The sequence below is a fragment of the Corvus cornix genome, chromosome 2, assembly GCF_000738735.6.
Source record: "Corvus cornix cornix isolate S_Up_H32 chromosome 2, ASM73873v5, whole genome shotgun sequence".
NCBI classification, from domain to species: domain Eukaryota; kingdom Metazoa; phylum Chordata; class Aves; order Passeriformes; family Corvidae; genus Corvus; species Corvus cornix.
The window spans coordinates 17,879,587-17,891,605 of record NC_046333.1 but is presented as its reverse complement, the minus strand read 5'-3'; the positions used below and the strand labels follow the sequence as shown (position 1 = coordinate 17,891,605).

Below are 12,019 nucleotides of genomic sequence, written 5' to 3'. Positions count from 1 at the left end.
CCATTATTAGCTTTGCTATCCAATGTAATCAAAACACTTCCTTCCACATCCTTCAGAAATGATGAACTAATTCCAAATCAGAAATGTAACTATTGGAAGAAAAGCAGACAGTAGCACTAAGGCTTAACCTGGAAAACTAACTTGTGTTTAGGCCTACCTTTTAGGGACGGGCTGCCAAACTAACACACGTGTCCTGTTACAGGTATATTTATAGGCCAAGCCAAAGCAGCTGTGACTGCAAATCACTCCACGAAAACAGGAAACCCTCAGATGGCACAGCCCCTTCGCCATTCCTCGATCAATAGCACTGAGAGCAATGCCTGTAACATGCATCCAGGACAGCAAGAGAGCTTTTGCATGCAAGTACCAGACTTGTTCTCCTTAAAAACAACCTAGAATGGTTGCAAGTAAATGTCTCAACAAGATTTTGTTGTGTTTGCAGCTGCAGCGAGTGTTCATTTTTAAGCTGGTCTCTTTGCCTCTCGGTAAGAAGTGATTGAAACCTTTACCTGCAAATGCTGCATCGGCATTTAAGCGGGTGCTTTACTCATTGCCTTTGTGAGGTCTGATTCTTTAGGTGGAACGCAGAGATTACACACGGCCGGCGTCTTCCCCGGTCCCGCCCCGTCGCTATGGCGGCTCATCCGATCTGGAGGAATGCTCGGGAGCCGCCGCCTGCTCGTCCTGCTCCGCTCCCCGCTGCCGAGCGCCGGCCGCGCCCGCGCTGCGCACAGAGGCACAGGTACCCCCGGCCTGGAGCGTGGGGAGGGGGAAAGGGCATCCCTGTGCTCGCCGTCTTCTGGCCGCTCAGGAAGGGCTACGTTAGCATGCTGTAGGTTTTGGTCTTGAATTGGCAGGCTAAACTGTGGGGTTTTTGGTTAAACTATCATTTTAAAATTCATTTCTCCCTGCCCTCCCCGCCCAGTCTCACCTCTACCTTGCAAGAGATGAATGCAGGTAAGCGTTCATTCCTCAGGAGCTGATTGTTTTTCGAGGATTCCGTGCTGATGGGAGATAGGCTGGGAGGTAATTCCCCACCTCAGACTTTTTGATTTTTAAACTATTTTACTTGCTGTTTTTCAGACAGTCTATTAATTCTTTGCCAGTCCCATACCACCATAAGTGTTCTTGGTGTGTACAGACTCACGGGATGTGTTACTGGAGGTTTGCACCATGATGGGTGACTTCTGCTCTGCTGTTGTGTGTCCTTCACTTAACTATGGCCCCTCTTCTCTTGGGCTGCACGTGTTGCTTTCTTCCAGGGTTCCTTCAATGGGGCCTGTGGAAGTTGCTAGTGTTCCATAGCTGATAGATGAACATTACTTCTGGTTTCTGAGCATTTCCAAGAGGTTTGCCAAACCTTTTAGTGATACCCAGGGATGAAGAAGGAGCACCAGCAGACCAGCAGTTATCCTGAGCCAGGGCAGATACGGGCATGCACTGGGAGAGTGGATGGTATCTTGGGTCATAGGTGCCCATTTCCTTTACAAGCCTTCCCAAGCCTTCTGGTTTGCTGGAGCTGCTCTCTAGATGTAGCACACCAAACAGGAAGTAGATGCAAAGTCCTGCATTCACCCCTGCTCACTTCTCTGAACTGCCCTCTGTGCTCGGTCTGTACCCACAGAAACTTTGGGAGAACAGAGATGATAATGGAAAGCATTAATGGAATCTAAGTTATGTTACTAAATTATCTTTCTGTATCTAACTGAAGACACGGGCTCTCTCACTAAACAAGCTGAAGCAACTGTTGCTACAGACTGGAAAAAAAAATTAACTCCGGAACAATTCTATGTTACACGAGAAAAAGGAACTGAACCGGTGAGCAAAAGTGCTAATGCTGTCCAAGGGTGAGCCACCTCCTCTGCCTGCTGGGCACAGAAAAACCTGCCCTGGGGAGCTGTCACCACTCAGTTGCTTCACAGGATTTCCCCTGCCTTCCTGTGGATGAAAGTTAGACTCAACATACGGAACAGGGTGGATTTTGTTCTGACCCAGATTGTTTTGCAGATGAAAAAATATTCTGCATTCTTTTCATATTTTATTGTTTGGTTTTTTCTGGGATACTTTGCTGCCAAATCAACTGTTTGTGTGGTGGGAGTAGAGGCCCCTCCAGAGGAGGGGAAGATCATATTTTTATCCTGTAGTCTCCTTTTTTTTACCATATGTAGATTAGCCATGGAAATCTTAGACATAGCTCTCCCTTCAGGAGATGGGTTCTCCCTCATGTGCCAGATCACCCACCCACATGTCCCCACTTTTCCTCCTACTGTGGTGGAGACCATGTAGCATTGTGGGTGCAGAGCTGGTTGTCCCTAGCCCAGAGCCAGGACTCCTGCACACATGGAGCATGTGCCATGGGATTAAGTCATGTGAGCTGTGCCCAAATCCATATCTGTAAAATAAGGATCCTGGTACCGGACCATGCAGGAAGGAGGAGAGTTCCTTTGTAAAGCCACTTTAAAGTTGTGGCAGTACATAGCAGAGCCCTGGCCTTTGGGATCCTGCACATTTCACCAGTCTCTTGGAGGTCATGACTCCATCCTTGGTACCTGGATGATTTATGCATCTGACTAGTCTCAAGAGTTTGTGGGGGTAGGGGGTAGTCTTCACTACTAATCCAAAGGCATCCTCCCCGTCATTTCTTCAGGCTGCTAATGTTTGTTCTTCAAAGCCCCCCTGCGAAGCCTTCTTTTTATGGCTTTTCTCCTGTTTTGAATCTGATTCCTACATGCTTCTTCCAGATGGTGAGCTTTTAAAGACCTGCATTGTTAACTTGTCTTTTTTCCTTCCTATGTTAAAAGCCATTCAGTGGGATCTATCTGAATAACACAGAATCAGGAATATACTGCTGCGTGTGCTGCAATGCCCCACTCTTCAGGTAACGTCCTCTGGATTTCATGACATCTTTAACATGTACTAATTGTGGCAGGAGGGGCAATGTCTTTTCATGAATGGCATGGGAAGTGTTGGTCAGAAGAAAAATCCCTTGGTGCCCAAGTGCTGTGTGTAAGTCTTCCAAGATGCCTGTGGTGATACAGATACCTGGTACACCTTTTTCTTGAGCCCATGAGGATTGCCAGTGACCAGCATGCAGCTGCTGCATCAGGGTCTGCCTGTTTCTCCTGGCACACACTGTTCTTTTTGGTTAATAATAATTCTCTGTTTAAGAGGTCCTTAAGCCACAAGCTACCACAAAATATGCGTATTTATGCATGAGTATCACTGTGTGTTTGCTCTGTTCTTGTGCTCCTCCATACTCATCTTCTGCCACCCATGCTGCTTGGTCTGCCTTTGTCTACTGTTGTGATGTTCTTATTGCTGGGTCCCTCACACTGGAGCTGAGACCTTCTCTTCATCCACATTGCCTCTTCATTCCCTAAATTAAATTCCACTATTCTTGCCTTTTTGGTTACATCTACTTTTTAAAGCCTGGCTGCAAATGACTGCACAGTTAACCTCTGTGCTCTTTACAATACTATATATTTTGCAACTTCATTAATGTCTAAGTAAAAGGAAATAGAGTGCCTTGGAGTAGGATGTGCAGAGGGTGTTCTGTTCTCTGTAACTGAACCAGGAAAGACAGTTTCTCATATTTTTAGTCTAGAAAATAGCCCTTATTTATTCCCAACTGAGAATGGAATGAAATGTGGCTGATATGCCCAAGTTTACGAAGACTTAAAAGGATGAATCACAGATCAGAACTTCAAATTATACTGAAGATCAAGAGATCTGCTTAGTAAAAAAAGGACGAGAAAATGTAATGGATGTATTGAAAATAAACCGAAACCAAGCAATTTAATGATAATTGTGCACAAATAATTTTCCTTTGGCCAAGTGAAGAAAATTATTGTTATGTAAACATGCATTTGCTTAAATGTATAATTTTCTATAGAGGTTTGCTACTGAACACTACTAAATAAATTTATTTCTGATGTTAGCTCAGCATTACAAAATATTCTGAAGACTGATATAAAACCTAAAAATGCCTCTGGAAAATTCAGATAAATTAGAAAAATTGTAAATTACTAAGCTGTAGATGAGTTCCTTCAATTCCTTCAGATTTTTCTTCAATTTAGGCATCTTTTGTATTAGACAACTTATATTGACAGGCCAACATGGAGAGACAAACACTGGAGGGAATTGCTTCTGTTGTTAAACTAGTAACAAAACAGCAATATAACTGAACAGTCAGGCTGCCTTTTGCACTATCCAGCTCTCAGAGAGTATAAGCACTTTTCTTTGCAGCACAAGATAATGCTAAGCCTCACAGACAAAAAAACCCAAACTTTCAGGAAAAAAAACAAAGCCTTGTAAGAAAATTGGAAACTATTAAATGTGCAAAATGGTCTGAAAAGATCTTTTCTATGGAGGAATTATGCTGTGGAGAGCACTAGCAATGAGGGGGCGAAATGGTATTGGATGAGGGACTCATTCATCATATTTATTTCCTAGTCCATTAAAAATGTTCTTTCTTTTTCAAATGCATTAGATCATTAGCTACAGGTAAACATGAAGTATTTCTTCCTTCTTTGAAAAATGTGTGTATACATTTATACCAGAATTTATTACCTTCTGCTACCAAATATTCATTTGAATGAGTTGGAAATACATGGAACAAACCCCTAACCTTTTAAGACAGCAAATTGTGGTACTTTAATGAAATTTCAAACCTTCATCAAACCATAAACCTACAGCTGAGATTCATACAGCAGAAAGCACTTTTTAGAATTATCTGGATTCCATCCAGGACAACTGAAAGAGGGATCAAAGTAAATGACATGTGCTGGAGGAATGGCGTGTTGAAGGCTAATCTAATGCATATGTTTAGGGAAAGTCCATTTATCCATAAATTAAGTGGTGAAATACTTCAAAGGACAAATATGATCTTGAACAGCAATATTTTTGGGTACTAAAATGTTTCTATTAGGGAATCTAAGTGATATTACTGTTAATAAAACCACACAGAGAGACCATTTCTGTTGAGAGCTAGTTTAACAGCTCAAAAGATTGTTCCTTTACCAGTGGAAAACATCTACAATAAACTTAAGTATTGTGAGTGGCATGTAAGGAACAGGGTCAGAGTCAGATGCAGAATCTACACAGTGTTAAAGACCTTTTTTGGCTCTGTGGGTTTTCAAAGAGGATCTTTGTCTCTATGTGTGAATAAACATAAGGATCCCTGTGTCAAAAAATAAGGAGTTTTGATAAAAAAAGAAACAGAACAGATGTATGTAAGGGAAGCTCAGAAGTCATGCATGGATATGTGTCCCACAGGTTATTCTTGGGGACTCTGTGTCTGGTAGGCACAGTGTTCATGTGGTTTTGTGGCAGGGAAAGCAGGGAGCCCTCTTTGGCTGCAAAGAAACAGACCTGAAGCCCTAAGGACCTTGATGTACAGTGTCTGCAAACTGCATTTGCTTCAGAGCAGGCTGCTTCTGTGCTGTGTCCTATTTCTCTCCAGTTTTATGGAGAGGAGGGGAAGGAGAACTTTTCTCATGGCTGTTTGTGCATTGATGTAAAGGACTAAGCAACATCCCACACAAAAACTAGCCTTTGGTCATTCTGTGCTTGCAAATCTTTTATTTCCACAGCTGCATTACTCAATGACAGCACTGTACAGATGATTATAAAAATGCTGACTCACGCCCTGTTCTTTGGGTTGGATTTTTTATGCTTTTTTCCCAGTTTTTTTGCCTTATCTTTCTAAAAGGCACTGCAATGAAGATTTTCAGATTTTTTGCACTGTTAATAACCTACAAAAATATACATGCCATATACCACATACTTTGTTTATATTCTATCTTAACCAACGTTTTAATCCCCTTGATCAAGAGCTGTTACTGGTGTTGATGTCTCTGTCCACCACTAGATGCCGGTAAGAGCATTAGGTTTGCAAAACTGGAAAAAAACCATGGGAAATCGAGAGGAAATGGTTGTGGTGAATCTCCAGACTACTGATCTGAGAAGCATGTGAACCTATCTTCATTTCTTGTTCTGACTCACGCGAGGTCCCTCTTTGATAAGAGAAGGTTCATATTGCTGTCAAAGCTTGCACAAGTTTAAATAGGAGGGATTATCTATACCAAATCCCCAAAATATCTTCTGGTCATATTTGCCAATACACTCTAGGTTTTAATATGCAGCTAAACAGTGTTGGTCACCCTGGATGTTAACAGGAGGCACCCACAACCTGACAGTCTGTTGTGCTGTTTCTTATGGCTGCAATTATCTTGGGAAAAGCAGATCTTTGTGCTGTGAGGATTTGTCATTGGTTGATTGATGGTTTGAACAAGGCTCTGTTTGATTTTCCAAACCAGCTTGATGGCTGACTGCAAGACAAAGCCTCCATCATCATCAGGCACGAGCCTGGTCTGGTGGGCCAGCCTAGCCTTTGTCTATTCTTCATTTCTTCTTGTAAACCCTTTTTTTCTGAGATTGCTGGATTGGGCCAGGCTTCAAACTGCAACTCTGTAGGTGTAATTCAGCTGAACACTATAGCATTTTGGGGTTGTTTAGCCTGGAGAAAAGGACACTCAGAGGTGACCTTACCACTTTCTATAACTTCCTGAAAGGTGGTTGTGGTCAGGTGGGGGTAGGTCTCTTTCTCCAGGCAGCAACTGACAGAACGAGAGGACACAGGCTTAAGCTGCGCCAAGGGAAATATACGTTGGATATTAGGAAAAAGTTTTTCATGGAAAGAGTGGTGAAGTACTGGAATTGTCTGCCTGGGGAGGTGGTGGAGTCACCAACCCTGGCTGTGTTTAAAAAAAGATTTTATGTGGCACTTGATGCCGTGGTTTAGTTGAGGTGTTAGGGCATGGGTTGGACTTGATGATCTTAGAGGTCTCTTCCAACCTGGTGATTCTGTGAGCATAGTATTACTATAGCATAGTTGTCAGATAAAACCCTTTTCCAAGCTTTATAAAATACCAACCTGTCATTGAAATAGAAACAGTGAGGCAAAATCTCCTGTTGTGAGCTGATCAAGAATTCCCTTTGGAAAAGAGTTTCCAGCACAGCTTGATGCCAATGAGAAAACTTCTACCGTGCCAAATATTATTAATATTGGTACATCACAGGAATGAGGGGAAAAGCCAATGCTCTTAATAGAAGCAGACTCTTTTGTAACATCTCTGTCATTCATTAATAAGAAGATCTGGTTTCCACTATAGCTCAGAGAAGAAGTACAATTCTGGGACTGGATGGCCATCTTTTTCTGAGGCTTATGGTGCTTGTGGCAGAGATGAAAGCAATACCAATATCATGAGACGACCAGATAATTCACTGGGATCAACTAGAACTGAAGTTGTCTGCAAACAGGTATGTTTATTTTGGAGATGATACACAAAGACACAAATCTTAGCAGATAAGTTTTGTTTGTGCCCATGAATGAATCTACCTAAATACAGCAGTGAGAATTACAGTACTGCTGGAGCCATTCTGTCTCAGCCTGGGGTGAAGAAAAGTATGTGACTGGGGAAAGCAGTTGTGTATGTATAGCCAAAGGCTGGAGTTCAGACAGAAAATTTACTCAAGGTATGCTGCAAGGTGTGGCAAGAGACAGTAGAAGAGACTCTGAGGTAGGGTCCATGCATTTGGCCCATGACAGGGACAGTTCTTCCTCATTCAGTCTTGCTAAATATTTGCTGTAGATGTTCTTAAAATATGCAGAGATTGAGACACCAGCCACTGAAGCCATTTGCAGCTATTACTATCTGCCTTCCAGGGTGGTGACTGTGCCCTGCATCTCCATAGCTATTTTCTGTGGATTCTCTTGTTTCACAGAAGCCACCCTTCTATTTTTTCTAGCTATTTTGACTCCCTCAGTCATCTCCTTTCTGGACTAGAAAGGTCCAGTTCCTTCAACCATTCCTTTTTATGCAGTGCTTTTTAGTGTGCTGATCATCCTGTTGCTCTGTTTTGCATTCTTTCCGACTGACCCTTTTCCTTCTTGAAGTAGAGTGCGAGGCTGGACATAGCACTGCAGCTGGGCCCAGCATGCAGCAGGGTGTAGAGGCTGTTCAGGTGTGTTAGAAATGGTGTTCCTGTCCTTACACCTTTACGTTTCCACAGTCCATATTACACAGACACATTTATTTTGGAATCTGCTGTAACACCCAGGTTCTTTTTCTAAAGAACTGCCACCCCTAACCATTTCTTCCCAACCCTGAATCTGTTTCTTACTTTTGTTAAGGTATAAAAGTATGCAATTGAATCTAATGAACTGTATCTCAGATTTGGGGGGTTTTTTATGTCTGTGTGTGTCTGTTTTTCTAAACTGCTACGATAGTTAATGCTGTCCTTCAGTGTGCTTGCAGCAGGCTTTGGTACATCTGCAAATGTAACAAGTCCATTATCTTGGTAGTGTTCACATTTGCAGCCATATGCAGCAAGCACCTTCAAGAACTGCAGCTGAAGACCTTCCAATTTTATAATGTCACCAATAGCTGTACTGAGTCTAATTTATTCACCTCAGTAATTTGAGAGGGGAATCCTTAGTTGATCTGTGAGAATGACCTACAGTGACTTACTAATTAACTTGATATTTTCATGATATATTGAGATGTCTAGATCCTCTCATTTATTTCCTATACTTTCTGACATTAATACCTTTTGACTTGCTCTTCTGGGATCTGCTTGTTTGGGAGCAGATACTTGCCCACTGACCAGATGTGATTCCTTGTCACTCCCCAGGATGCTACCAGTCACACAACTCAACAGTAATTTAATCATAAAAGATTCTTAATTCAGGATAGATACATGAGGTAACAGCATAATATTGGTCCATAAGTGCAATGGTAATAACGCAATAACAATGGTTTCTGGTCACCAGTGCTGTTCCCCAGGGCTCGGTGCTGGGACCAATTCTGTTTAATATCTTCATCAGTGATCCAGATGGGGGGATCAAGGGCACCCTCAGTCAGTTTGCAGACACACTGAGCTGGGTGGGAGTGTTCATCTGCTGGAGGGCAGGAAGGCTCTGCACGGGGATCTGGACAGGCTGGATTGATGGGGAGAGGCCAGAGCTCTGAGGTTCAACAAGGCCAAGTGCCTGTGCCTGCCCTTGGGTCACAACAACCCCTGCAGTGCTACAGGCTGGGGACAGAGTGGATGGAAAGATGCAAGCTGGAAAAGGACCTGGGGGTGCTGGTCAACAGCAGCTGAACATGAGCCAGCGAGTGCCCAGGTGGCCGAGAGGCCAATGTCATCCTGGCCTGGATCAGCAACAGTGTGGCCAGCAGGACCAGGGCAGTGATCGTTCCCCTGTACTTGGCACTGGTGAGGCCACACCTCAAATCCTGGGTCCAGTTTTGGGCCCCTCAGTTTAGGAAGGACGTTGAGATGCTGGAGTGTATGCTGGATGCAGGAGAAGGGCAACAAAGCTGGGGAAGGGTTTGGAGCACAAGTCCAATGAGGAGCAGCTGAGGCACCTGGGGGTGTTTAGTCTGGAGAAGAGGAGGCTCAGGGGTGACCTTATCACTCTCTGTAACTGCCTGAAAGGAGGGTGCAGCCAGGTGGGGGTCAGCCTCTTCTCCCAGGCAACTGAACGAGAAGACATGGCCTCAAACTGTACTGGGGAGGTTCAGCCTGGACATCAGTGGGAATTTCTTCATGAAAAGGGTTGTTAAACATTGGAATGGACTGCCTGGGGAGGTGGTGAAGTCACCATCCCTGGAGGTGTTCAAGAAAAAACTGGACATGGCATTTAGTGCCATGGTAGTGATCAGTCAAAGACGGACTCTATGAACTGAGAGGTCTTTTCCAACCTAAATGATTCTGTCATTCTGTAACAATACAATAATAAAATAGCAATAATTTCTGTTGCAGTGTGACGCCCATCTAGGCCATGTGTTTGATGATGGACCCACACCTTCTGGGCAGAGGTTCTGTATCAACAGTGTTTCATTAAACTTCAAACCAGGTTCTGGTCAGTGAGAAGAAGCTCTCTCTGGCTTGCAGAACATTCTTTCTCTGCTCATACACGCTCATGCACGCTTGTGAAAAACTCTCATGCTTTTAATATATAACTCAAATTTTAGTATTTTTGCTGTAGTAGCTTTGTTTTCCAGCTGTTATCATTGTTGATAAAATACATATTTTTGTTTTAACTCTTTGGCAGTCTATCTTTTCATGGTTAATGTGATGTCTTGATCTGCTTATTGTATTTTTTGATTTAAAAAAAGTACCTGTGCAATAGTTCACATACACAGCTGTCATCATTAACTGTATTGAGGCTGCTGAAATGAGGTGCTCTCCTGAACCTGACTGCCTATTCTGAACAGTAGTTGTGGCCCTCAGGAACACAGATGTACATGGCTGATCATGGCAGAGCTTATACTTCTGTAAAATCATCGTATCCTTCTAAAGGGAAGCAAAAATAACATGAATCTTCAAATAAGGTCTGAGGGGGTTTTTTCCCCCTAATGTGAGAGACCTTTAGCTGAGCCAAGTGACTTTTCTATGAACCCATAAAAGCAAAGTCCTGAAGAAGGACCTAATTAAAACTATTTCAGGCAATGGAACCAGTGGAGACATGGAGTCTTTCTTCTTTTAAATCAATTATTTTCATTGTGTGTCCAATAGCAGAGCTGAAATAGGGTTTGCTCCAGAAACTTCTCTTACAGCAATTATATGATAATAATGTAATGATATGTGTCATATTTTCAGACTTCTGTTATCACTTGTGTATTTCAGAATCCAAAAATGAAAATGAAATTAACTGTATTTGGGGGAAATAAATCAGCATCAAAGACCAGGTTTGGTAAAGTGATGCTTTTGATGCCTTGTCTGTTCTTCCTTGTACAAGTTTGTAAATACTTCTGCATTCTCCCAAGCATTGTCATTATGGTTTGCCCTAACAGCAAAATAAATCCTACATCTGTTAAATTGAGCTTTCCTTCCTTCCGTATTTTTTCCAGAGAAAATAATCTGTGACTCAGAACATCAGCTTCACTAAACTGGCTGGGTTTAAATGCTTCCCTGCTGAGAGTTACTAGGCAACATCTCATTTGGCTTTACCTATAACAGCCTGTTTCCATTCTGCCCACTTTGGTTGCCTCAGCGATAAAAAGGGTGTGTTCATTTACTAGTGTAGTCTTAAAGCTGTTTAATGTCTTCAGAAAATGGACCTCTACTGCACTGAATTTACTTCTGCTCCTTCTGTCTTGCAGGTCTGTGGTTTTTCATTCTCCTGTGCTTTCTACAGGGCAACTCTACAATTCCATAACTTTTAAAAACATCATAGGGACAATGATCACTACAGCCAGCCTAAACCAGAATGGCACAAAGCGCACCAGAGGTGTGAAGCAGCATGAATGAAGCAGACACTTGGTGCTACTGATTTTATGTAGTGTCACAGCTGGTGCTAGTCCCGTTGCCATCAGAGGTGTCTGTTAACAGCACCAGCGCGCTGCTTGCTGTGCCTGTGCTGCATCATGCTCTGCCTTTCAGCATTGCCCTTGCATCACCCTCTCTATTTTCTGTCTGCTCTGACAAGGCTGTGAATGCCCAGCCTGCCCAGGTCTCTGCTTTCAAGAGCCTTCACAGAAATCACTGTCTTTGCACTATCTGAATTCATGTGCCCCCTATGCTGATACATTTTCATCCACTGTTTGTTTGTATGTTTTTTTGTTTGTCTTAAAATCTATTGCACAGCTACTGAAAAGGTTATTTGACCTTTAAAGGCATTCTTTAGTCAGGCAGCCTTCTCCATTCTCCTTGCCTTTCCCAACAGGAGAGGCTTCTCTCAGAAAGGGGGAAGGTGTTCCCGTGTGGACTCCTGTGTTCAGCCAAATGCTGGTGGGAGAAGCCAGCACCTGCCTTAGAACAGTGACTTTTGGCTGGGATACCAATGGAAATGTTCCTCATTTCTGCAAGTGGCCAAAAGGAGAACAGAACTGGCAAAATACCTAGTTTTTTTCCTGTCCCCAGAGATTCCAGGTCTCACTGACAACTTTTGCAGATGAAAGTGCCATACAAACAAAACAGACCATGAAGCTGCAAAACAAGTATCCACACA

The 12,019-nt window shown here is 43.0% G+C and overlaps 1 protein-coding gene across 1 annotated transcript; it reads left to right on the top strand.

Moving 5' to 3' along the window:
• Positions 1 to 241: 241 nt before the first annotated feature.
• Positions 242 to 10,891, top strand: MSRB2 (methionine sulfoxide reductase B2). The gene is made up of 6 exons (XM_020584653.2): positions 242 to 485; positions 578 to 742; positions 1,712 to 1,818; positions 2,802 to 2,878; positions 7,173 to 7,320; positions 9,829 to 10,891. Exons 1-6 carry the CDS (start codon positions 398 to 400, stop codon positions 9,934 to 9,936), a joined length of 693 nt encoding a protein of 230 aa, XP_020440242.2. The 5' UTR covers positions 242 to 397; the 3' UTR covers positions 9,937 to 10,891.
• Positions 10,892 to 12,019: the final 1,128 nt, after the last annotated feature.

What these genes read in the sequence shown, in the direction of transcription:
- MSRB2 (XM_020584653.2), top strand. Translation starts at nt 398, where the DNA reads ATGGTTGCAAGTAAATGTCTCAACAAGATTTTGTTGTGTTTGCAGCTG. An exon ending in GCTGGTCTCTTTGCCTCTCG is followed by an intron (nt 486 to 577) that starts GTAAGAAGTGAT and finishes CTGATTCTTTAG; the next exon opens with GTGGAACGCAGAGATTACAC. An exon ending in GAGAAAAAGGAACTGAACCG is followed by an intron (nt 1,819 to 2,801) that starts GTGAGCAAAAGT and finishes CTATGTTAAAAG; the next exon opens with CCATTCAGTGGGATCTATCT.